The 25,930-nt window shown below is 52.6% G+C and overlaps 1 protein-coding gene across 1 annotated transcript in view; it reads right to left on the bottom strand.

The window, feature by feature from the left end:
• LOC122364459 (DE-cadherin-like) overlaps positions 1-25,419 on the bottom strand; it is a 132,426-nt gene extending 107,007 nt beyond the window's left edge. The window contains exon 1 of the mRNA XM_043334832.1: positions 24,906-25,419. Within this exon, the coding sequence (XP_043190767.1) occupies positions 24,906-24,990 (85 nt within the window). The 5' untranslated portion in view covers positions 24,991-25,419. The remainder of the gene's footprint in view (positions 1-24,905) is intronic.
• Between the last annotated feature and the right edge of the window lie 511 nt (positions 25,420-25,930).

The raw sequence follows: 25,930 nt of genomic DNA, 5'->3' as shown, positions 1-25,930 counted from the left end.
GCCAGGTAATTTCTATCAAACAGCGCTAGCTGTGGTGAGCGTGTGGCGTGAGGCGCGGGTAGGGGCGGGGCGCAGCGGCGAGGGCTCTTGTCCGTTTCGGTCGATGGAGAAAGGCCTGCGGTGGTACGCTCGGAGGCGTCATTTTTAATGGCCACCTGTCGACGGCTGGCCAGCAACGCCCGGCTGAGCCGCGGGAGCCCCGCCGCCGTGTCAGACCTGGAGTCGGCGGTACCATGCACCAGCAGCGAGCAAACAATGCAAGGTTCGCGAAAGGCTGCATGGCATGATGCCAGACGATAGCAAAATTTTGTAACGAAGGCAAGGCATGCTCCAATTCCTATCATGAAAATATGCAATCGCAAATTGCAATGGATCGTCATAATAAATCACTGTTGTCGGCGATAGGTTTGCAACTGACAGCAGCCAAAAACCGATCACTGATTTAAATCGCGGTAAAGTGCACTACATCAGGTGCATTGGCCTGACTGAGGATAACTGTGTCTGCAACTCTCAGGTAAGGCAGGAGCAACTACAGGCATGCCAACTGCAATAAGGTGAACGATGCGTCACCGCACATTTCACCATACCGGATGCAGTGACCGGTTCCAGCGGCATTCTCCCGATGACGTCACAGAGACCAGCGGAGATGACGTCACCATCTAAGCACGTCGAGCATGCCGAGCACCGTCGCTAACTCTGAGGCCATAACCGGCCGGCGACGCCATACACAGGAAACAATCCGCGCGTGAGAAGAGGAAACGCCAGCAGCCAATTACAACCTCGCCGCCAAACGAGCACCGTGTGACAAACACGGCAACAGCGTGGAATGGGCGCCCCTCTACCACGGCACTCATCAACTCGGGGACAACTCGGACCCGTAGAGCTAACACTGCCCTATTCTGTTGTTTCACGGAGGACCGAGAGGCCGCCCACGCTCGACCGACCACCCCCACTCCTCTCCGCTCGACCGGGTCTGATCAAACAGAGACCGGGTCTGCCTTCGTCCGCCGGTGACGCGCTGTGGACGCAGCCGCCGCTCTCCGGTTCGCAACGGACAAACGCCACGATAGCGGGCGCACACAATTACCGGGCACACAGCACACAGAGGTGAACGGCAAAAACAGACGGCGGAATGGTGGGGGAATGAGGGGGACAGAGGGTAAATGGAAAGCAAAGGAGACGCGACAGAGGAGGTAAATAGTTTACAGCGTAAGGCGATATGACGGACATCAAAGGACGTAAGATAAATTCAGAATAAGAAGCGTCTGCTGGAAGGAGAGCAATATGCACGGCGATATTGAAGACACCAAACGGCATGCGATAGGTAAACAAAAGTGATAAGAGAGAGAGAGAGAGAGAGAGAGAGAGAGAGAGAGAGAGAGAGAGAGAGAGAGAGAGAGAGAGAGAGAGAGAGAGTGAGTGGGCACTTCCAGGGTCACCGGTGTACCGGAAATGACCCAGAGAGAGCGCGCGTATCAACCGGAAGTGACACTCAGCGCCGATCGCGCCCCAGTGCCGGGTAGATCGAGGACCGGGGGCAGGTCTGATGGGCCGGGAGCGAACGAGGCTGCCATCACGCCCTAGTTCCCTCACAACGCAGGCTCCTGTTCTGGCCAAACCGACAGTATCAACACTTTTTGTATGGAGAGGCAAATATTCGCAACTGAGGTTACATAAAGATGATATCGGCGTAAGCACACGAGCGTTTTTCACACCGTGGTTACCTATCATCAAAACTATAGAGGGCAGTGATTTCCGCATTAACTTGAGAGTGCCTCTTGCTCCAACAGCGAAGCGTTCTGGAAGTTCTTATTGAAATGATTCAGACAGGACACATCAATGCCACATCCTTCCGGCACCTCTTCCCCAGAGGACCCATCTACTGACCATTGACTCACCAGCTGGTCCGCCCTGTTTGCCATATAGGTCAGTGCACCGAATCAGCACTGCAGTTTGTATCTTGGCTCGTCAACACACCACCGCCAAACAGTCCGATACCCGACAGCAGTCATCAGGTCACTCGTGGGCTTGTATCACCATCGGCGCGCTATGATGCTACATGGCAGCCGCAGAGCCGTCAGCGTGGGGCCACAATTACGGATAGCCTATCACAAGGGTGTTCACAGTTGGGGATGGCGTATCATCAGAAGACGCCATCGATGAGGTGTCGTGATGACACCGAGGGCCCAGACTCCAGAGCGACCGGCCGCGTCACTGCATCATTGCGAGTCTAGGGCGTCATCGAGCCGTCAGCGACCGCGTCATTTCCCTGCGTACAAGTGTGCATCAGCGTCACTACTTATAAGTTATAGTCACTTTTTAGTTCTTACCATCCAGTGACTTTTTCACTCACATCAACATCTGCAGCGTCACTGACTCATTCCTTCAACCGGGCTATACCTCCGGTGCCACCCTCGGATCATCATCATCATCAGCTGTAACCTCTGGCCATAATTATAGCATCATTGGAGGCCCTCTTGTACCTTTCCGTGGTGCCCATAAGCGGCTCGGTCAAGGATCCGGCAGTCGCCATCTGCTGCGTCCATCGGTCCAGCAGCCTGGTCCAGCCTGAGGCTATCACTGGGGCCGAGGGCCGTCATTCCCACGCGTTATCGTCGGGCGATGACGCCTGATGACGCCTGGTGACGCCTCTGCGGCGCCGGCGTACGCACCGATGGCGGAGGGAGCGCCGGTGGCGGCGAGACTGGCCTGATGGTAGGGTCTGGTGGGCAGTCGCACCTTTGTCCAAAGACTGCCGACCAGCTCTCGGCGAAAAACGCACGGAAAATGCAAGGTTATCGCGAGAAAAACGCAGGAAGGTAGCGACTGAGAGATCCGGCTTGAGCTCGTAGGACGTCGCACGACTGGCAAAAGTCGACAGCAGCAAAAACTGCCGAGAACTGTCACCAACGCGGACAAAAACTGTTCACAACAGATGCGCGACAGACATAAAATGAAGCCGTAATCGCCGTGAATCGCAGAGCTCGTTTGGAGTTCGTTTACAGTACCGACTGACTGAGAGGGTCAGACAAGAAACAGACGCGGACGTTAATGGGTACATATTACCGACATATCCGCTCGTCTGTCGTCCGATATGCGGCCTGTGCGGCTGTGCGGCTGTGTGGCGGTGCGGCTGTGCGGCGGTGCGGCTGTGCAGTGTGCGGCAGTTCGTGACAAGGTCGAATGTGGACATCCACAGCCTCGTCAGCTCCAAACAGTGACTAATACAGCTGACAATTGAGCATCGTTGCTGCGACAGCGTGCAGAGCGCCGTGCTTCAGGCGGCTGCAAGTGACCGGCAGATTGCAACTTGGGAACGTTGTTAGCAATGTAGCGGAAACATTTAACAGAACGGTTAACATAGGACATTACTGCACTAAACCCTTCGTACCACGGCACCGCGAAACAAAGACCACATAGACAATAAACTGCACTAGTTGAGGACTACGATGCTTGCTTAAAATTAATAAAACATCTGAGAAGCAAGCTTATTTCTTACGAAATGTGTAACAGCAAAGTACAAATTACCTGGAAAAGGGCGACATAAATCGTTGGCATGTCTTGATGAAAACATACAACATTAAGAACATGGCATGCATAGGTTTTAAACATCTTTGCGTAACATTTATTTCCAGGCTTTAGAGACATTTCCATGAAAAGAGTGAAAACCTGAATCAGGTTGCTGCCCCATGGAAGTTTAATATTCCATTTGGAACAAAACTCCACCCCACGTGGAACGGAAGCTAACGATTAATAATGTTTGGCATGACTGGCTATTTTGGCACAAACCAATCATACCTGAAGTGAGCACGCATTTGTATTTTCAAGAAAGTTATTTCGAACTGAATCCAGACGTTTTCGATGCCGTTAATACGCTCCACAAATAGCGCAGACATGTCCAGATTCTCCGTGGCGCTACCGTTTAAGAAAGTCCATCTATACCTAATGTGGTTGATTGATGAAACCGAAATCGATTACTTCAAATAAGAACCATAACGAATTTATTGGTCAGAAAATAGCCGGAGTCTAGAGACATATTTAAAGGTTTATAGTTTGGTCTTTATGATAGCCTCGATAAAGTAACGGAATGCACGCATTCTCACACAGGCATGCAGCTGCACTCTAGCAGGTAAGGTAGAGCAAAGTCGCATAACCTGCAAAGTCCCATTTGTGTGCGATGATGTATCGCTAACAATTGACATTGTTTGAGTTTCGATACATCTACCTACAATTAAAAGTGCATTTACTACTCTAAGAAAGGTGGAAATGTGCTGCATTGATACCAGACAGCTAATTGGATGAAAACACCGCAACAATGTCTGATTCACGACAATGATGAAAGGTTAACAATGGTATCAAACGTGAATTATTCAAAACCAATCTAATCAGGGGACAAATCGGCGATGCGAGCCATCCAACGTACCCGGCTATTGAGCGCACAGCCTGGCACTGATATGAAATCACCTGTAAAATACGATTGAAGCTCGGCCCAGAACGGGGCACCTGGCGTCCTCTAGGCGGCCCACACGTGGGATATTGATACGCAGAGCCGAGGCGGACTCTTCCGCGAACCGGGCTCGGTCTCAGGATCATCTCGGGCCAGAGTTTAATCCGATCAAAAACCAATCACGCTGCCAGCTCACCGGCCGAGCGCCGGAGTCCGAGATGGCGTCATTCGCTGCGACAGCGAACAATTGCGTCTGAATGCGATGCGAACAAAGGAATACAAATCAGCCTTGCGAAGGCCGCCAAAGACCGGGTCATCACTGCGATTAATTAACGCCGGCTTCTGTGGTTGTTGCATGTCATTAATGGCCGATGATCACCGAATAAATAAGATGAATGAGTCGAGCAAGCGGAACGAATGAACGGCAGATTCAGCCCGAAGGCAGGAACAGGTATAAGTACTTTGTTCGAAAAGAAATGACCATATTTTACTTTGTCTGAGAGATACAAGCAGAGGCCATCCTTTTCAATGCTGTAGGACGCAAGAAAGCCAATGCATCACAAGTTAATGAAGGTATAGGATAGACATTAGACATGCATCTGGAAAAGCATCGGAATATTCCTATTAGGTAACAAAGACGTTTGGCGCTTAGTAGGCGACTCGTGCCAAAATAAAGTTACCGTGAAAAAATGGCAACGTCTACACAGACACTGATCGACAGAATCTTTCACCAGACTAACGAACATAAACCAGCATACCTACTACCAAGGCCCCACATTGGCTGTTCCATCCAAGGCCAAATCCCTTCCCAGTTCCCAACGTCGGCAAACGGTCAGGGTCCTCCGTTAGTTCCCCGTCCATCCACCAGGCGGCTCTGCGTGTCACCGCTGCCACTCATCAGATCAAGGCGGGAGGCCCGCGCTCCGCGCCGTGCCGGTGCGCCGCGGGCCGCCGACCACCGCCGGCCGCCCGCCGCTCCTAGCGCCGGTCGCCAGGCAAACACCCTGGTATGAATGAGGACGGGACGGGACGGCCGACCTGCCCAGTGCCCACCCCCTCCGCCCGGCGACGCCGCGGCGGGACACCCCCGCACCTGAGGACGAGCGGCGGTCGCCGGCCGGTCGGCCAGTGCGGGCCGGAGTCCCACAAGGCACCGAGAAAATGGAGGCTAGCGGTGCGTTGCTGAGAAGTTTGAGATTCTTACTACCGCAAACAATTTTATTAAGGTGTTGCATTTTCCACGAAGCCTTTAGAGAGCAGAAAGAACGCTGCACTGCCTCCAACGCTGCGACCGAGCACGGTTGAACTCTTCGCACGAGGACGGGCCTGGTGGTCCTGTTGTCACCGGCAGCCGGCTCATATTACCCTGTTGTTCTTCCCGTCAGTTCGTTTGTGCGTCGGGCTGGAATAAAGCCGGGCCGCTCCCCCAAGAGGCGCCGGTCGGCTAGTCCCAGCCGCCATAAACGCAGATTGCGGCCTCCTCGGTAATGGGCGGTGCGTGGTGGCGAGGGACCAGCGGCGTGCTTCGGGACCGAGCTCGGATGTATGTATGTATGTATGTATTGACGATCAAGAGCAATCCACAATCGGCGTGGCGATTACACTCCAGTCAGGATCAAACCAGTCAGGCCTGGACCCTGCCCAGCGTCCATGCACAGATTTTACGCGGACCGAACGTGGATCAGACCAGTGCAAGCCAGACCACGACCGGTACACGACCGGACCATGACCGGACCATGACCGGACCACGACCGGACCACGACCGGAAGGCGGAACCCGCACGAAAACCCAAGCTGGATCTTACATGGAATTGGTGGTCGGTAAGTTTGAGCTAGTGGTCAAGGAGGTGAGTTGTTAGCCGGTTGAGCTAAGCTCGTGGTCAGTGGGCATGGGAGGTAACCTCCTGCAGTCCGGTTAGAGCCCATCCCGTCCCATCAGGTCCCGTCCCGTCCGGTCCTGCCCTGTCCGCAGTCCGCGGTCCGGTTTGACCAGAGTCATGTCCTGTCTGCGGCGTGACCGACACGCCGACAGTGATCGGGCTGGAGACAAGCGGCCAAACAGGCTATCCGCCGCTGTTCAGTCTTTGTTTGAGACCAGACAAGGGACTGTCGAACGTTACATGCTCAGGTACGGTCGCAACAGCGGCTGACCATGACTGGCGAGCAGTATGATCGGTGCCACAGGAAAAACGCTGGAAAACAAGCAGGCCTGGGCTCACGTGAGCGCCGATGTGGAAGTCTGTGTGGACAGTGGACACTGTCCACCTCTGTGAGCGCTCCTGTGGCCGCCTCTGCCGACCGCCACCGGCCACCACAGTCGAGCTGCGGTTAATAACACGGCCGGCTCTCATGACGAGCGTTCAGTGGCGGCACCGGTGATTATAGCCGCACAGGCTGGTCTATTTGTCGTCAGTGTCCATACGGTGGCTCCCCGCTGGGTCCACGCGGCAGAGACCAGCCGCGGACCAGCCGGGACCAGGCGGGACCAGCCGGGGACCAGACGGGACCAGGTGGACCCCCGCTGGGTCTGGAGTCTCTCTGGACAGCAGTGGCGCCGGTGGTGGACCGGAATGGACGGCGGTGGTCACGAGGAACGAGGACCGGTCTGGGAGGACCGCCTGATGTATGGTGTGGTGGGATAACACGGGATGCGGACAGGACAGGACAGGTGGCATGACAGGACAGTGTGGCAGGACAGGGGCCAGCCATCGTCTGTCCGCCTGTCCGCCCGTCCCGCCGCCCGCCGTCCGCCGCTCAGTCCAGTGACGGCGCTGCTGTGGCCTGTAGCGACGTCAGTCACTCAAGTCGGGCCTTGTTCCTCGTCATGTTATGACCCTAAATGACGCCTGGTGAATGACATTACCATACATTTGCGCTGCGCCCACCCTGTGCTCACCGGCGAGGAGTGGTGAGAGGGATGATGGGAGAGGTGTGAGAGAGGAGAGTCATCCGTCTCGCTGCCTCCATTATTTTCATAAGGAGTTATTTCAGGCGCATAGAGGAATATCCGTCTCTTCGTCTCTCGCTTGGAGTTTGTTACGAAAAGAATGATGATTAAATCAAAGTTATGCTAATTGCATGAATTGTGATATTATCATATTATGTAGCCATGGACATTGTGCATCTCTCTACCCCCGCCCCTCCCCGCCGCAGCCCCGCTCGCTCGGCGGCGGCGGCGCGGTGCGGCCCAGCCGCTGGCCGCGTGCGCTGCGGGCTAGCCTACGCGTCTGGGGCGCGGCGCTGCCTCGCTGAGTGCGTTTGCGTTCGCTGATTGGTTGTGTGCGTTGTGCCGAGCGGTGGGGAGGCGACGAGGGGTTGGCCGCGCGTTCCAGCGGCAGTCTTGTTTGGAGCTCGTTGGGAGCAGGTAACGCTGTATTGAATATTTGCGGTTGAGTTCTGGTCGTGAGCTTTTAGCTCCTTCTAGCCTTTAGCCGTGTTTATTCAATACCAACTCTGTTGCGGTCGGAAAGGTTGTGGGCGTTCTGCCTCAGCCGGACTGGCGGATAGAGTTTTGCTAAATTAATTTATGTAAAGCAACAGATGAGTGAAACCCTTCTGAATACCTGACTCCCTACATTTAACTTACTACCGCGCAAGTGGCGCTACAATGATCCCGGTACAACCGGTTTAAAGGGTAGAATTTAACGGGTAGAATCTGAGTCACTCTCAGCTTGAATTTAATATCGATTGTGAGTTCGTTCCTAAAGCATCTTTAGGCGTCACTGCTTCTCGGCATTTGTCCGGTCGCAGTCAGATCTGCGGTGTAGATTGGAGATTTAGGCTGTTGGTTGGAAGCTGATATCGGTTCGTTTGTTGTTTCAACCGTTGGTCATTGCACAGTGAAGTTGCAATAAACTGTTGATTTGATTATCACATTCTTTACTTCCGCGTGAACCAGCCGGAAGCGACTGATTTTAACATAGGTCCTCCGGGCCGGATGACTGGTGGGCATTTGTTAGCCTAATTTGTGGGCATTCTGCCTCTGTTGAGGGCTGACATTGTTTACTAGTCATCAGGTTTCGTGACATTTTGCCAGCCTTGTTGTATCGCTGTGAGCGTCTCGCTCCTGCATATAACAGTCAAAAGGCTCGTCTAAAATTTTGAACCTTGAATTGAATACAGTCCTCTTACTTTGAGTATTTGTTAAGTTTGTTGAAACAAAATGGACGATTTAATCGCAACGCGAACTCGACTGAGATCGAAAGCAACCAAACTGTGCAATGACTTCCAGAGCTATAGGAAACTGGATTCGGGTTCCATTGATTCAGACCAGCTGGCGCTGAAACTGCAGCATTTAAAAAAGGTTCAGCTCGATTTACGGGACGTCCAGGTCCAGCTAGACAAGTTAGGCCAATCCGACGAATCCAGTCACTTGCAGACGGTCGAAGACGAGGTTTTCCTGGGTTCTCGTGTACTCAGCCGTCTAGATGAAGCTCAAAGGGTCCAGACACAGGGCCCCACGTGTAACTCTGAGCTCCAATCTTCAATCACTGTAAAGATACCGGTGTTCCACGGGGACGTGAACAAGTGGCCCGAGTTCTGGGAACTGTACACGTTGTCGGTCCACAACGTCGCCAACTACGCCAGCATACAAAAGTTCGTGATTCTGAAATCACACCTGGCGGGTGACGCTCTTCGACCCATCCAGGGTATCCCTGTGACCGGTGATGGTTACAGTCAGGCAGTCTCCATCCTCAAAGAACGCTTTGAGCGTGAAGAGGAACGAAAGGAGGCCCTGATGAGGGATCTTCTGAACATGTCCACGGTTCGCAGTGGCGACCTGAAGGGGATGCGCACCCTCATTGACCACTTGTCGTCTCACACTCGTGCCTTGGAGACGTTGGGGGTGCCATCCAGCAGCTTCTCAAGCTTGCTTCTGCCGATCGTGAAGAACAAGATTCCCGAGGACTGGCGGCTGGAGTGGGCTCGACTCGAAAGTTCCACTTTCCATGAGTTCTTACAGTTTCTGAACAAAGAGATACGACTCCGAGAGTCGGCCAAGGGAGTAGCGTCTCATGCTTCTGCCGAGTCGCCTCAATCCCAGCCGTCAGTAGTCAGCTCCCTGACAGTGCAACGCGAGCCTCGCAGGGCACCCTCGAAGCAAGCCGGCGGGTCTCAGCGGTTGAACTGCGCGATCTGTGGAGGTACTCATGAGCGTCTAAATGACTGCAAAAGATTCCACTCTCTGGTAGTTGAAGAACGCTGGGAAGCAGCAAGGAAGTCCCGAGCATGCTTCCTATGCTTAGGGTCTGGGCATTCCGCCCGACTGTGCAGAAGGGGCTCCTGCTCAAAATGTGGAAGATACCACCACACCCTGCTGCACAATACTGGTGTCTCCTCTCCCGCCGCAGGCGCTACGCAGTCTGGGCATATGCTGTCGCCCGACGCGGCGCCTTTTCCGGCAGAGACGGCAGGCCAAGGGAAACCGCCCTCCTCGCGTCATCAATATGTCGCCCGAGGGGTTCAAGAGTGCAGAACCTTCTTCCAAACTGCGGTGGTGAACGCTGCCGGACAGAACGGTAGCCGCAGGATCAGAATCCTCCTAGACGGTGGTTCTGACTCCTCGTACATCAGGAGCTCTCTGGCTGGGGAACTGGGTCTCCCGGTACTAGGCTCGGGAGTCTTCTGTTGTATCGGATTTCAGGAAAAGACTGAAAAGGCTCGATCATATGATAAAGTGGAAGTCGACCTGGAGAGCAGGTTTGGTGGCTGTCCTGTGAGGGTGAGCCTGTGGAGCACGGATGAGCTCTGTGGAACACTTCCAACTCCTCAGTCGCCAAATCCAGGGAACGAACTGGACATGGCAGATGACGGCACGGTCGCTCAGATCGACATCCTCATTGGCATCGATCACCTGTACCAGATCATCCTGTGGAAACAGGTGGAGATGAGTGAGGGGGTACGAGCCATTGAGACAGTATTTGGGTATGTTCTACACGGACGGCAGGGTCAGGAACATGTGTCACAGTCACAGCGACGAGGCTTTCACTGCCAACAAGTCCAAGCCATGTGGGATCTGGACACAGTGGGAATCACCGAGACGGAGGTGCTCGACTCGGGTGCATCGTCCCACTCCCTGCCCACGTGGAATGAACAAGAGGAACGGTACGAGATGGGCCTCCTGTGGCGGTCAGAGGAAAGACCGGTCTCTAACTACTTCTCTGCGCTGACTCGAACTCAAAAGATGACGCAACGTCTCAGTGAGGAGAAGTTCAAGTTGTATGACCAACAGATCCACGAAGTGGTACAGGGAGCGGTGGTGGAGCGTTCGCCTCCCGTATCACCACCTCCTCCAACTGATCGGCCGCCTTCTCGGCGTCCACGCGGTAGCAGAGACCCGTGGAGACCAGGCCGGCCATGCGCCGGTGCGGCTGCCGACCGCGCGTCAGGATCACGCGGTTCTCGCGGCGGGACGGCACCACGCGCTGGTCGTGGTCGTCACCGTTCTCTAAAATGGCCACGTCGGCGCCGATGCTGCGCGGCTTCTTGCCGAGCCCCTGTACCATGGTGTCACAGACGGCGCGGAACGCGTCCGGACGGATGGCCCGCGAGTTGGGCGGCGGCGCGTTGGGCAGCTCATCCTGACCCCACGGCGCCGGAGCGGTCGGTTTCTTCTGTTTGGCTTTGGCGGCCGCCTTTGGTGCGGCGTTGGTGTTGGTGACGATGCAGCGCACCACCTCGTGCGGTGTGGTGTGGTGCCGCTGGGGAGGGCCCGCGAGGTCGCTGGCCGCTGGCGCTCGTTACGGAGCTGATTCTAGGTAGTGATGGTAAAGTGAGGGCAGCCTACTTAAAAATGCACGGTAAGCGGACTCTCCGCCCCATTAATAAGATGTTCCAGTTGGAGGCAGTGGGAATTGATCAAAACTAAAACAAATGATGAGTGTGTAAAACTATCACCACTATCCTGATATTCTTTTACCCAAAAGATATGGTTAGTATGGGCTTGAAGCTCTGCTGGTGTGCGTGACGCACCCGGAAAAAAACCATCAGTACCCCTTGACTATATGAGAACCTTGATAACGATTGTTCTTCTTCTTTGTAGACATGGACGAAATACTTCAACTGATGGACGAGGAGGCCGGCCCGTGGCTGGATCAGCAGCTACCCCCGCTGCACGTCGTACTCGGCGACTCTGTGGCGAGAGTCAGCGGTCTTGGGTCTCGCCGGGAAGAGGACGCGACCATCAATCTCGCGCGGGGCGGAGCCACATGGTCAAGCTTGAACGACGACTTGCTGGAGGTGGTCGCCGACTGGAGGCGGGACGCTGAGGAGGCCGGTCGGCGCCTGGGCAGCGCCATCGTCTGGATGACCGGGAATGATATTTACAGCAGACTGACTGGTCTCCCCAGCGCCTCTGACAAGACTCTGCTCCGGATGTCGGGTAACGCCACGGAAGTCACTGACGCTCTGCTCGGCATCGCGGAGGCGGTGATAGTTCTCGGGCCTGTTGCGCGTCTGGACGGAGAGATCCTGCCCGTCCAATGGGAGGACACAGCGGCGTACGCGGCGGAGCGACACCTGAAACACACACTGCCACGCGAGGTACACTTCGTTCCGGTCGGCAGACAGCTGACAAAGAAGCTGTGGAAACGCGCCCACTGTGTCTCGGACTGCAGACAGTGGTACGAGCTCGACCAGATCCACATCAGCCCGGAGGGCTTCAGGAAGATGGCGGCCGCCGAGGGCCTGCCGTCATGGATCCGGTTCCGCGATGGCGCGTAAGCTGGACAGTGGACCTGTCAAACGAGGACTCTATGTGAGCGCAGTAGATTAGTGATCTTGCGAAGTGCATTTTTGTTTCTTGTGGTGCAACAGGATTAGAAAATGTGGTTGTCGAACGCACATTTGGTGGGGAGAATGTGATATTATCATATTATGTAGCCATGGACATTGTGCATCTCTCTACCCCCGCCCCTCCCCGCCGCAGCCCCGCTCGCTCGGCGGCGGCGGCGCGGTGCGGCCCAGCCGCTGGCCGCGTGCGCTGCGGGCTAGCCTACGCGTCTGGGGCGCGGCGCTGCCTCGCTGAGTGCGTTTGCGTTCGCTGATTGGTTGTGTGCGTTGTGCCGAGCGGTGGGGAGGCGACGAGGGGTTGGCCGCGCGTTCCAGCGGCAGTCTTGTTTGGAGCTCGTTGGGAGCAGGTAACGCTGTATTGAATATTTGCGGTTGAGTTCTGGTCGTGAGCTTTTAGCTCCTTCTAGCCTTTAGCCGTGTTTATTCAATACCAACTCTGTTGCGGTCGGAAAGGTTGTGGGCGTTCTGCCTCAGCCGGACTGGCGGATAGAGTTTTGCTAAATTAATTTATGTAAAGCAACAGATGAGTGAAACCCTTCTGAATACCTGACTCCCTACATTTAACTTACTACCGCGCAAGTGGCGCTACAATGATCCCGGTACAACCGGTTTAAAGGGTAGAATTTAACGGGTAGAATCTGAGTCACTCTCAGCTTGAATTTAATATCGATTGTGAGTTCGTTCCTAAAGCATCTTTAGGCGTCACTGCTTCTCGGCATTTGTCCGGTCGCAGTCAGATCTGCGGTGTAGATTGGAGATTTAGGCTGTTGGTTGGAAGCTGATATCGGTTCGTTTGTTGTTTCAACCGTTGGTCATTGCACAGTGAAGTTGCAATAAACTGTTGATTTGATTATCACATTCTTTACTTCCGCGTGAACCAGCCGGAAGCGACTGATTTTAACATGAATAGATGGCAGTAATGGCGACAATGTCACTATCGCTAAAGCCGCATAGTTTGATAAAACGTCGCATAGTTTGCAGAGTATTATCCTTGTAACGCGAAAATGCTTTCAAATCCACTAAGCCGACCGGGAAAACTCACTAAACTGAACGGCCAACGACCTCCTCGCTACCGCAGCTGTGTGGGAAACTCGCACTCAGGTGGCCCCTCATATTGTACCCAGCGTCCACCTTTGGAGCTGCACCGCCCCCTGTCCCCAGAGTCAGTGTTTGCTGTCCACGGTCCAGCCCTGTGCACCGTGCAAAACTAGTGCACCGTGCACCAGCCCGCGGGGACAATGGCGGCGCTGCAGACGCCTGCACGGGTACCCGGAGGGGAGGAGGGGTGTGAAGTGACCGGCGGTCACAAGCAGTGTTCCAAGTTAGCTCGATCGCCGTCCAAAGGTGCACTGACAGGATACTGATGTGCGCCCCACACGCTGGGAATTACCGTGACCGTTAGCAGTTCTCACCCAAACAGCCAAGCCTGCGTCATCAGCTACCGGCACGCCATGTATACCCACGGGATCGAAGACAGCACCGTGGGCCCGGCTGGATCAGCTGATAGGGCGGCATACGCAGCGCAGCGGCAGCCTCATCCGCCGCGTCTGTCTCATCAGGGCGTTCATGGCGCAGCCCATCAGCGGCGGCGGCCAGCAACGGTACCCAGAGGAGCCGGGAGGCGTGGTTCACACCGTATCTCATTACCCGCCCCCGCCCCCGCCCCCGCCCCGGCCCGTCAGGAGGTAGGCATGGTGTAATAGTCGCACGGCGTCATGCCTCCCACGAGGTGTGGGCTCCTACAGGTTTCCCATCATCCTATGGGACTCCAGCAGGTCCTCAACTATCGTAAAGAGAGCAAAATTAAGTCTTGGGAAATATCATAAGTTCTACCGCATTATGTCGACTGTTTCATCGTTGTTGTGTATGTAGTTCAAGCACTAATAACAAGCGACGACCATTGCAAAAGCTGGCATATTTTTTCACTCAAAAGTATGACCGAGCAAGTCGAAACAACTGAACAGACCACCGTCTCTTAGTTTCTTCCCCCACCCATGGAAACTAAACAGCGGCGTTCAAGCGAACCAAATTAACACCATACCAGCGTCATGGAAAGGCCGGACCGACTGCGGACCGGGGCCATACCAACACCATCGGTCGTCCATACGATGACCGATCGTTGGGTACGTGAGAGCCAATTATCACCTCCCACCGGTCAGCTTACCCGTCGACGAGGAACGATCGTCGGAGGCGACACTCTGAGGAGTCGTCGCTCTCGACGCAGCACGTGCCGTCAAGGTCGGTATAACTGGGAGGGACGCCGCATGACATGAGCTAGACTCCAATGGTGCTGACGTTGGTGGTCTGGGTGACGTAATTCGGCCACAGACGCATCAGCCGTAACAGGATTTGGGGCCGATCCAGGCTGGGCCGCGGGGAGGTAAATGTCCCAGAATCAGATCCAAAAACCATGGAGTCCAGACAGTGCTGGCGTACCACAAGACCAATTAGAGCATTCCAGCCGGTGAGGTCCACACACACGTTCGACAAAGATCGTAAAAGTCGACCGCTTTGACGGAACGAGAGCCGACGGGCCGGGACAGGGCGGCGGACGCGCTTCCAACCGCGTCCGCGCCACCCGACGGCGGCACTCACACAAGTGTCAGAGCTATATGTTGGAATCGATGTGCGGTTGATAGGGCGGCGCCACTCAGGCAGACACTAACGGATGTGCCACTGAGCACAAAACAGGTAAACGCTGTTAAATGATGATATGCACTTAGAAGTCGACGGCAATACCTATTGTTGATTGCATCGACATTTTGTAAACTTTTTTGCTATCTCAAAGCTCTTATCACTTACATAAATCGCTCATAAATGCATCCGGATTTCTCATAAATATTTACCGTGATGCTTTCGAGCAGCCATAGACAAATGTCAATTGTTTTTATCTGAAGAAGCCTGCGCGGCAAAAAAAAAGTTAACAATATCAGCACTTACCATATACTATAAACAAATATGATACTCACAAGCCAAACTAAATAAATCCAAAGAACAAAACGTCGAAATGTTTTGCTATAGATCGAATCTGCCGTGTCTACTGTCTACTTCAGTTTCATCTGACTTGAGTCACTGGCGGATCCAGACTTGCGTTTTGGGGGGGGGCCAACTCCTGCAAGTAACCAAACCTAGGGTACCCCCAAATCCTGTTTTCTCATCGGATTTAGGCCACTTATTTTTTCGTCACAGCCCTGAAACGATATTTTTTTTTAACTAAAAATAAAAAAAATAGAAATGGTAGCCCACCCAACCCGAGCCTAAATATTACTTTGAAAACACTTCAAATTGCTTTTGTCGACCAATTAGCCCGCTCCGGGTCGGTGCGTGGCGCAGCCTTCGCGGGCTGGGAGGTGTCGGTTGGACCCCCTGCCGTTCGGCCCCTGATTAAGCTAGAGCTCGCGGAAAAAAAAACAGGCGTGTTGCCCGTGAGTGACGAGACGAAGCCGATGATACCCGATTTTAAGGTCCTTGGTCATTGGTTGACCTTCCAGGGCGGTGTTTCACGGTCGTGCTGACAGCCGCTGACAGCGCATTCCGCGAGCTAAGGTCAGCCTTCGGTAGTGTTGTGGGTATAGGCTTGTTGATGTCTCCATTGAAACCAAAAGTGCCATCAGCGCTGGCAGCGGCTGGCAGCGTGCCGTGAAACACCGCCCAGGTCAGGTCACAGACCCAAAAGACGGGAAAATCAGGACCTGTCAGAACCTCCTAAAGTAAGGCTGTAATACGTTTTTTTTTGTGCTGATCACAAATTTCATGTTAGTTTGGATCATAGATAATGTCTTCATGTGTTTAGACCATGTCGGGGCAGGTCAGGTCAGATCAACCAGTAGGAGTACTTATGGGCGTCCGTATAGCAGGTGTCCACTACCACTGGCAGCTACGTAACATGATACGAAGGCATCAAAACTACTTCGTAAATGTTCAAATGGTTGCAAAATGCTAAATTCAAAATCAGCTAAACGAAACTATCCTAGAAACATGTTAAACTCGGAGAAGTGCACCGAGGTCATCAAAGGTCAATGACCTGACTTGACCGTAAGGTGACATTGGCATCCGCCCTAATGCGTGGGAGCAACATCATATCACATGTTTGAGCGTTTTAAACCACGAAAAGACTATAAAAGCGCGGATAATGTGAGCCGACATACGCTGAATCGCTATTCCGGCCAAACATGGCCTCCAACATGGCCAAACAGTCTCGAGAAATAGGCCACAAGTCAAAGTTCACTTGGGTCAGGGTCATGAAATTTTCAGACTTTGTCACCATGAGGGTACTAAAGTTTCGTCGCGATCGGCTTCATGATACCTACCTTACACGATAACTTCACACGTCGATCGAGAGTTAAAGGGACTATCCCACCTTTAACATGGGGTTTGAGTTGAGATAGCCAAGTTTGCGGCGAGGTTCAGAAACCACTATCTATCTAGGTTGCAACCCCCGCGGCCTCTTGGTGTTGAAGAAATTCGTTCCCTTCATTTGAAAATGGGCCTTGTACAAGGCCCTATCTTCAACATGGAGCGACCGTTAGTGTGACGTCACCTCGTTTAGTCATTCTGATTTAAATGGGTTTGTTCGTTGACAAATCGCTTAAAACCTGGTCTGAACTTTGTTGTGGTGCCTACAGAGTAAAAAGAATCAGCTTTATGACAGTAATGTGGCCTGGGGAAGGAGGTAATTTTGGGCTGTGACGTCACATATTTGAAAGTTTGTGTTTGGAATATGGGAAGCTTAAGATGTTTAATGAAAAATAAATGCCAGAACCGTGTTCCTGGTCATCCAATCTATAAAGTCGGGCACAATTTAACTGGTTTTAACAACATTTTAGAAGGTGGGATAGTCCCTTTAAAGCATGGATGAAGGAGAACCAGGGGATGAAGGTTCTTTCATCCATGGTTAAAGTGTGCAATAAGAACTTCTTGGGTGAAGACAAGACCAACACTTTTATCAAGCTCACAGATTTTTAATGATACGGTATTTTCTCTCTACCTACTACGCCCTTCTCACATTCATTTTTCTTAAGTGTTTTTGGGGACAAAAAATATATGTTGTTCCCCTTTCAGGCTTGGGGGCATGACCCCGTGGCCCCCCTGGATCCGCTAGGCCGAAACTAACTAGGTCGTTTTCAAACGGTCTGATATTTCAGGTCATAGTTTGCAAACGGCCGGTGTTTTCAGGTAGTTTCATATGGCCTGACTGGGCCAGGCCGTTTGCAAACGGACCGAATTTTCATACGGCCTGTAACATATATTCAGATTTCGACATCTGTCGTAGCATCAAATGCTGATGTGGCGCACTCAAAAGCCGGAATTGGTCCTTGGATGCCGTAAGGACCCTTTTAAGAAATAAGTGACCCGACTGACCCTTAGAGATTGGCCTGAGCTGTGACCGAAATAAGTCTTTTACCGTTTCGCAGGAAGGGACAAAAAGGTCCCTCATATGCTTCTTGTACAATTACGAAACAAAACAAGTTTTTTTCAACGAAAACTCAGTGAGTTTTCCTAAAAAATTTATTGCGCATATTCCGTGAATGAAAAGTTGCCGGGTCATGTCAGGTCAGGCTGCCACAGCAAGTTTGTTAACTTGACAGCTCAATCGATATTTATGCAATAAGACCTTCTCGGGTGACGATAAGACATGACGACACTTTATGAAGGAAGCTAGTAAACCCGGTAGTTTCTCCATAGGCGCGGGAACCGGGGGGAGGGGGCAGTGGTGGCAGCTTGCCCCCCCCCCCAACTCTGGGGCCGTGCGGGCGGTGCCCCCACAACTTTCAGACAGAATACCGCTCCTTTTTGCAAATGTTTTCTTTTTTTGTTGAAAAAGCCAAGGGATGAAAAATAAGTGGCCTAAAACCGGCGAAAAAACTATATTTGGGGGATCCTAGGTTGATCTCTATCATGGTGTGACCTCCCCCCCCCCCCCCCCCCCGTCTAAAAGTAGTTCCCGCGCCCCTGGGTTTCTCTACGCTATTGAATCACGCTGCTGATTCTAGTAAGTATCTACTACACAACCTTCTCACATTAATTTTTCTTCGAGCGTTTTGGGGGGCCAAAAGATATGTTGGCCCCCTCTTTCAGGCTTTTTGGGCCCATGGCCCCGGTGGCCCCCTTGAATCCGCCAGTGGGGGCGGTGCCCCCACAACTTTCAAACGGAATACCGTCCTTTTTTGCAACTGTTTCTTTTTTTTGTTGAAAAAGCCAAGGGATGAAAAATAAGTGGCCTAAAACCGGTGAGAAAACTAGATTTGGGGGGATCCTAGGTTGATCTCTATTATGGTGTGCTCCCCCAGTCTGAAAGTAGTTCCCGCGCCCCTGACTTTCTCTACGCTATTGAATCACGCTGCTGATTCTAGTAGGTATCTACTACGCAACCTTCTCACATTAATTTTTCTCCAAGCGTTTTGGGGGGGGGGGCCAAAAGATATGTTGGCCCCCCTTTCAGGCTTTTGGGGGGGCCATGCCCCCCCAAAGCCTGGGGGCAGTTGCAGCCCCCCCCCCCCCTGGATCCGCCAGTGACTTGAGTCCCAATCTTAGGGTGGAAGGGGAGAGAGAGGGAGAGAGAGAGAGAGAGGAGAGAGAGAGAGAGAGAGAGAGAGAGAGAGAGAGAGAGAGAGAGGAGACAGTTGAAAAAGAGAGTTGTGACTGCTGTGACTAGGGAATATCATGGGTTTTAACTAACTGTTTGAATATTACGTAATTGGTCTATGCGTAATCACATACCAATAATTACTGTTGGTTCTCAAGATTCTAAATTTCAAATGGTTGCAGCTAACCTAAAATCCTGCAGGAGCATATACGACGGGCGCCACGATGAGCGCTAAGAATAACGACCAATGGCTAAGTTAGACATCAAATCTGACACATTCAGCCATGACTCATCACGCTCGATCGCCCTGCAAATGTCCTTCTGGATCACCCCGGTTCCCCGACACCCCTGCAATCCAGATAGGGGTCTGCAGTTGCAGCTGCCCCTCCCAGCAGACGGAGAGCGGGGCAGAGCAGGGCAGGGCGTCAAGGCGAACCGGTTGCCGATGACGTCATTTAGTGTCTGTTCACCTGGCATAAACATGGACCGTGGGTCCAGAGAGGGGCTGCCGGACAGCGGCGAGGGATAGAGGAAGAAAACATTGGATGGTAGCCGTGCAGACAACTTTTAAAAAGAGACTACTTTGGAAACAGAAAGAACGGTCTTCTGAAATTGTTTGAAGCAAAGCAGGAAGAATAATCACGGAGAAAAGTGCACTTAGGTACGGTGTCGCCATTATTTCACAATCATCGTTAGAGCAGTGCGATTTTTATGGCAGGAATAATATTTTCAAACGGATATGATGGAAAATCTCGAGGCAATTGACGTCGATGAATAATTTGGATCCTGTCAGAAGCAGTCACCAATAGATAATTATCTATTGGTCTATCTATCTACTGATTATAACCAGTAAAACGCCTTTTGGGCGAAGAACGAGCGAGCGAGATAGTGAGCCCTGCACGTGCGGAAGGGTGAGAGGGTGCTTCCAACAGGCTTGCGCAAAGCACCCTTCTAACCGGTCGCTAGCGGTGTGCCAAATTTGAACGCAATCGGCCCAGCCGTTCCTGAGATCTGGAAGCGGCATTCTGCACGTGCGCACGTGCAAACGGGGTCCAAAATGACTTTTGCACGGCACCCTACTAACTGGTTCCCAACCGTGTACCAAATTTGAGCGCAATCGGCCCAGCCGTTCTCGAGATCTGGAAACGCCCCCTGCACGTGCGCACGTGCAGTAGCACCCTAACCGCAACACATGGGAATGCATTGCCTGGTGGGTGCCTACCTGTATGCCAAGTTTCAGCGAAATCGCCCCAGTAGTTACCGAGTTACTGAAATGGGAACAAATTTGGCACCTCTTATTGTTGTATTTTGCACGTGCACTGGGGGTGACCCACATGCATCGAGAGTATCCTATTTTGTGTAGAAGGGATGCTGCTACCCTACAAAAATTACCGGAAGTCAATCGCCCAAACGGCTGCTGAGATATGAGCCTCTCAAAATCACTACTTTTGCAAAACAGCTTGAACACCCTTGACTTTTCACGTGGCAGTGGCAACTGGCACGTGCCACGATGGTCACTGAGATGTATCAAAAGTAGTCAATTACGGGGTAGAAGGGATGGGGCTACCCAACAAAAAAGACCGCAGGCCAATCGGTCCAGCGGTTGCTGAGATATAAGCCTCTCAAAAGCGTTACAGGCCGGGCCGGGCCGGGCCGCTCATACTGAGATTTTTCCGTTACATTGAAAAGACTCACTTCGCTCGCTGCGCTCGCTCGCTCGTAATCAGGTATGCCAATCAGACAGATCTGACAGGATGTGACAGAACTGCCCGCAGAAGGTCAGGCACAATCGCCTGAAGTGTCTCACTCGTCTGGCCAATGCCAGGCTGTTTGAGCGGCCGAGACGGTAACAGCGGTGACCAGACTGCAGTCAGTCGGTCTGGCGCTCTGTCCCTGGCGGCAGCTTGGACATTTCACGGCTCTGCAACTCAGCCACCCTCGGGTGTCGTCGGGTAGCACCATATAAACACATGACACATCCAGCACATTCAGACGATTTGCAGGATATACAGCAATTGCATAAGATTTGCAGACGTGCTAGATCTGCCAGGTTTTGCTTCGTTTGTAACATAAGGCGCAATTCTTGTCAGAAAAGGCTTGGCTCTACACGTGTGAGCTTTAGTCTTCATGGAAGCTGAAGGCGGTCATGGAAGGAAACTGGACAGTAAACACACGAGGTGGGGGTATTGCACCCAGTTGGTCCCACATCTGTTCATATCACGAGCGGTCGGATCAGTAGTGCACTATCACAGCGACTTTTAAGTGAAAGATGTGGCTTTACTAGCCAGTTCCATGGAATCAGACACAAATCTCAGCAATGACATCACGGACTTGATAGCTAGCACTGGATGGTGGCGATACTGGTGACAGTGCCGGTGACAGCGGTGACGACCGTTGACACCACGGCTCAGCAAAACGTCCCGGTTCGAGGATAGCCGAGAGAGCTGTCAGGGATAACGGGCCATCACGTCCATAATTAACGAGCCCGCGCCGGATAGTGACGAAAGCCCCGGATCACAGCCGAGCCAAAGGCGACCGAGCTAGGCAATATTTGGCCCCATTGAAATTCAGATTCAGTGATAACCAAATGTAGGTTGACGTGATAAAATCTTGAAAGCAGGAAACAAAAACAAACCTGGAATGTTGGCCAGTCGACAATGGAATAAACATGGGGAGATAGGAAGACAAACGCATTGCGATGGCAGGATTTTTCGGGCGTGAGCGTATTAATGTGCCGAGGGGCTATCGGCAGCGGCCGACTAGAAAGAGGCGTGGTGGTGTGAGCCGCGGAGAGAGATGAGGCGGGTGATGGAGCGGGGAGAGAGAGAGAGAGAGAGAGAGAGAGAGAGAGAGAGAGAGAGAGAGAGAGAGAGAGAGAGAGAGAGAGAGAGAGAACAGGAGCATCCACAAGCAATTTATCGCGACATAGGGAGCGACCAGACCCTGGCAGGGGCCGTGCGTCGAAGACAGAACACAGAGTGCAAAAAACCGATAGTTCCGAGAACTTGATAATGTCCGTTTTCCCTAAGCAGGATGCATTGCGAAAACAAGAGCTAATATTGGAGGCAAAGGCATTTCGCGAGAATTCGGTTCAAAGGACGCGATGACACGGAACTATAATACCAAATATGTGACGCATATTGCAATCGCACTAGTTGAATTGCAGGCGAGTCATACATACATGAATTTGAATCATGTCAGCGAGTAAAAAATCAGGGACTACCCTCTGCAAAAGACTGTCCGATTTCGCAGTAAGAGGTAGCATCAGGCATGTGACTCAGAACCATTGAGTCATCCTGAGATTACCAATAAACAGCGTAAAAAAACAGTTGGTCACGAAGGCTTGCAGGCATAAGTGTCACCCAAGAAGAAATGTTACAACCTTACATATATGCAATGTAATGGCACTCGTCAAATCATTTACCTTACCAATTACCATGATATAAAAACGGGAGCGACATATTTCTGTTCCTGCCAAATCGATATAGCTTGTAAATTGTTTACCACCCAACGAAATAATGTTCGTCTGTTTCTTGTTGTAAGGTCAAATCTCCCCCTGCTGTATGACCAACTCCCCCGCTGTTGAGACAGCGCCCGGTGGCGGCCGAGACCCAGCCCAGATGAAAGGGTCAGATAATGCTCGGCGTCGGTTATAAAGGCCAGTTTTCACAGGGTCGGGGAAGAATGTGGGTCGACCGGTACACAGACGCCACGGGTGTGCAGCCGCGGCGACATGAGGCGGAGACTGTGCAGTGTGTACACGCTCTGACCCACGTGCACACGCCGGGTACTGCACATAGGGCCGTGCAACTGCATCTCGTGCGCCACTTGCACTGTGCACAAGGGCGGAGAACACCAGGTGAAGTAGGTGGACATTTTGTTGTCAAAGAAAAGTTGTAGATATCCCTTACTGACAGGACAAGTCCGAACTGTATTTTATCTAGCCTCTCCCTAACATGCCCTTTTTATACGCAAAGCATATTTGGCGCAGATCGGGTCATACGCAATTAGGTCACTTGCCATGTAATGGGTTACAATGGTCGTTGTAACTGGAATCACACGATCTCCAATGCATTACATCCACAACAGCAACTCGCCAAATTGGCGTAAAAAAGCGGCAAGTGAATCTCTAAGAAAGAAGTCCATCACATTTTGAAACAACTAGCAAGGTCACCAGTCACCGCCACCGGAGTCTTGAATTTCACTTTAAAGCATTGTGCGGCATTTTTTCGCCACCGCGCCGCGGAAGGGAAGCCGGTAAATTCACGGTCTCAGCTCCGAACTGTGATTGGGCAACTGCCGTCTGGCACAGGGTACTGACAGTCACTCGCCACCGGCTGCATTGTCCGAAAACGGCGCCGTTGCATGCACCGTGCACCAAAATTTGCAATTCGCATGCAGCCTGTCCGGCTCAGCAACCGACAAGCGCGCGGCGGAATCTTAAGTAGACACGGACGCACCCAAAGCCGGAGCGAAACTAATTCAAATCTTCAACTGAATGCAGCGTGGACTGCCAGTTCTGACAACCGAAGCAAACGTAAGACGAGAGGCGTGGAAAACAGGAAAAGAGGAAGGAACTATCCACTTGTGGGAGTATCAGCGGCCGGACGTGCACTAAGCACTGGGCCTTTGTTCCAGAACCGGTCAGCGGCCCGGCAAAACTCCGACCAAGAACCAGTTCTGATAGCGTCAGAGCGCCAGTGCCCGTTGGAGTGAGTATGAAACGCCTACCACGTCACAGCGAACGGCAATTCCATAACTACCCGCGACTACAGCCAACTCCTCGACTGGAACATGCGTTTGGTACTTACCTACGCCGACCGCTTAAGTGTCAGGTTACCTGCAGTAGGTATAATACCACCAGGGAAAGGAGCGACGTGTCGACAGGTTTTATTGGTCGTTACCATGGCGGTGGTAAAATGAGACCGGCGTACGACCAGCGTGGCGAGGCCATGGCAGGAATCGACACCCGCCGCCATGGGCCGACCCCCGACGGTGGAATGCGCCAATTTGAAACAGGTAATTTACACCAGACCGTGGGTCCGGGGAGGGAATGGATACGGGGTGGTACTGGTAACGCACAGCTCCAGACGGGCATATGGACCACCGTGGGCTGGCAAGTCCGTCAGTGACAGTTAAAATGGCGAGCTGCAGTAATTCATACTATCAACTCAAGACTCGGCCGAAATATATGGCGCAGCGAGTTAGTTTCTCAACCGAGCATTCATTGAGCACTTTGTTCTAATTACTCGACTGCAAGTGTTGGAGCACTGAGGGGAGCCCGTCGAGCCGGTATCTCAGTTCCCATGACTTGGAACACTGCCAGGGGAACACCAACCAAACGCGAGCCTGCAGTCTCTGAAGTCGTCCAGTAAAGTTAGAATTCCCCTCGCCACTTTAACCGTCCGACCGCGAAACAAAGCTCCCTGCAGATCCCACGCCCAGCCCATTAGGAGCAGAAATAAAGCACACACGGCCGTGCATGTAATACGCCCAGGCACGTACCAGCCGGGATACTCTGACATGCAATCAGTCGATGATTCTACATAAAAGGCAGCGCTGCACTACGCCAGATGGCCCCCATCATCCGCCTTTGAAGGGCCGTGATTTGATCCGGCTCGATCGCTGCATATGTGGCTGTTTCGGACCAGACTGACTGTATTATTCGGAGGACCAAATGAACACCAGAGAAGTCTGTTCAGTGATGCATAAACAGTGCACAGACGCCGACCGCAGAAGGTTGTTACAGCGGCCGGAGGGTAAAGTGAGCGGCGAGCGACTAAACGGTGCGACCGCCGGTTCACGGACGAGTGGCAACGCTACGCTCCACAGGTGGCTGGCCTATTCAGACTGCGTGTCCCGTGGGAAAATTTATTATTTCTCACGTTTGTACTATGCACGATCCCATAGTGACTCTAACCCCGACTCGGCGTACTGAGTCACAGTCCTCAGGAAGAGTAAGGGTTCGACGATTCATGGCCGAGTTATTACGCAACAGGTGACTACTGACTAGCATTCTCCTGGAAAGGAGCACGAGTCAGCCGCGGCTTCAGCCCCGACTCTGACTCTGACTCTGACTCACCTGAGGAGGTGTGTACTACTGCCAGGATCAGCAGGAGCAGGGCTCCGGCCCTCCAGAGGCGGCCGGGAGCCGGGAACCGGCCCATCGCCACCGGCCGTGACCTGACCCCGAGGTCACGCGAGATCCACGGTACCGAGAACGTCCGGCAGCAAATCGGAGGGTTCCGATGCTCTTCGGTCCCGAGATTAAACACGGTGAGCTGAATCAACGCTGGTACTCGCAATTGCAGGTTCACAGAAAAACGTCGATGCAGTTGATTTCGAACACTTCACTGCCTCCGGCGGCAAGACACGACACCGTCAGATGGTTAAACACAGGTGTGCCACGCTGGCACACGACGAAAACGCACTGTTTGCTCCCGAGGTCCACCCAAAGGGAGCTAACCACGTGACAACAACCGACGGCCACCACACGCACCACGTGACACAGACGATCGGCGCGCACCCCACCCGACGACCGGCGACTGACGACTGCCTCGGCGCAGCGCGCTCCGTGCCCGCGGGCGGCCGTGGCCAGCTGAGCCTGGAGAAGCGGGGCGGCGGGACTGCTAGTGACATCTATTGGTGGTGAAACACACTACTTGGTGGGTTCCCTGGCTGGACGGGCAAACAATGGAGACTGAGACCGAGACGATTGACTGGAGTTACTTCAACTGTTTTGCGTCACGAAAGAAAGAGTTACGGAAAAGTTTGTCTCTGCTTTCTCGTTCCATTAAATCATCAGAAGTTCTGTGAAGCGGAGCTCGGAGTAGGGACAAATTTTAGAGCAAATGATTGTCGAATGGATATAGGTAGAAAAGACGGCATAAAGCCAACCGAATTGATCACCATACTTGGACTTATTTGAGAAAATATTCTATTAAGAGGCATTTCATTATTATCCTTTTTGATCGACACATTTAACACTGATCTGATCTCGATTGTTAGGTAGGTACCTAACATTTCATGACATCTTCCCATTACTTATAACGCATTTTAACAGACGCTTAATTTTATTGTGAATTATCTACCTACCATTCGTAGTAG

Source organism: Amphibalanus amphitrite, unplaced genomic scaffold (genome assembly GCF_019059575.1).
Source record: "Amphibalanus amphitrite isolate SeventyFive unplaced genomic scaffold, NRLGWU_Aamphi_draft 000678F_arrow, whole genome shotgun sequence".
NCBI classification, from domain to species: Eukaryota; Metazoa; Arthropoda; class Thecostraca; order Balanomorpha; family Balanidae; genus Amphibalanus; species Amphibalanus amphitrite.
The sequence above is the reverse complement of the archived record's forward strand: the minus strand, read 5'-3'. Positions and strand labels throughout refer to the sequence as shown.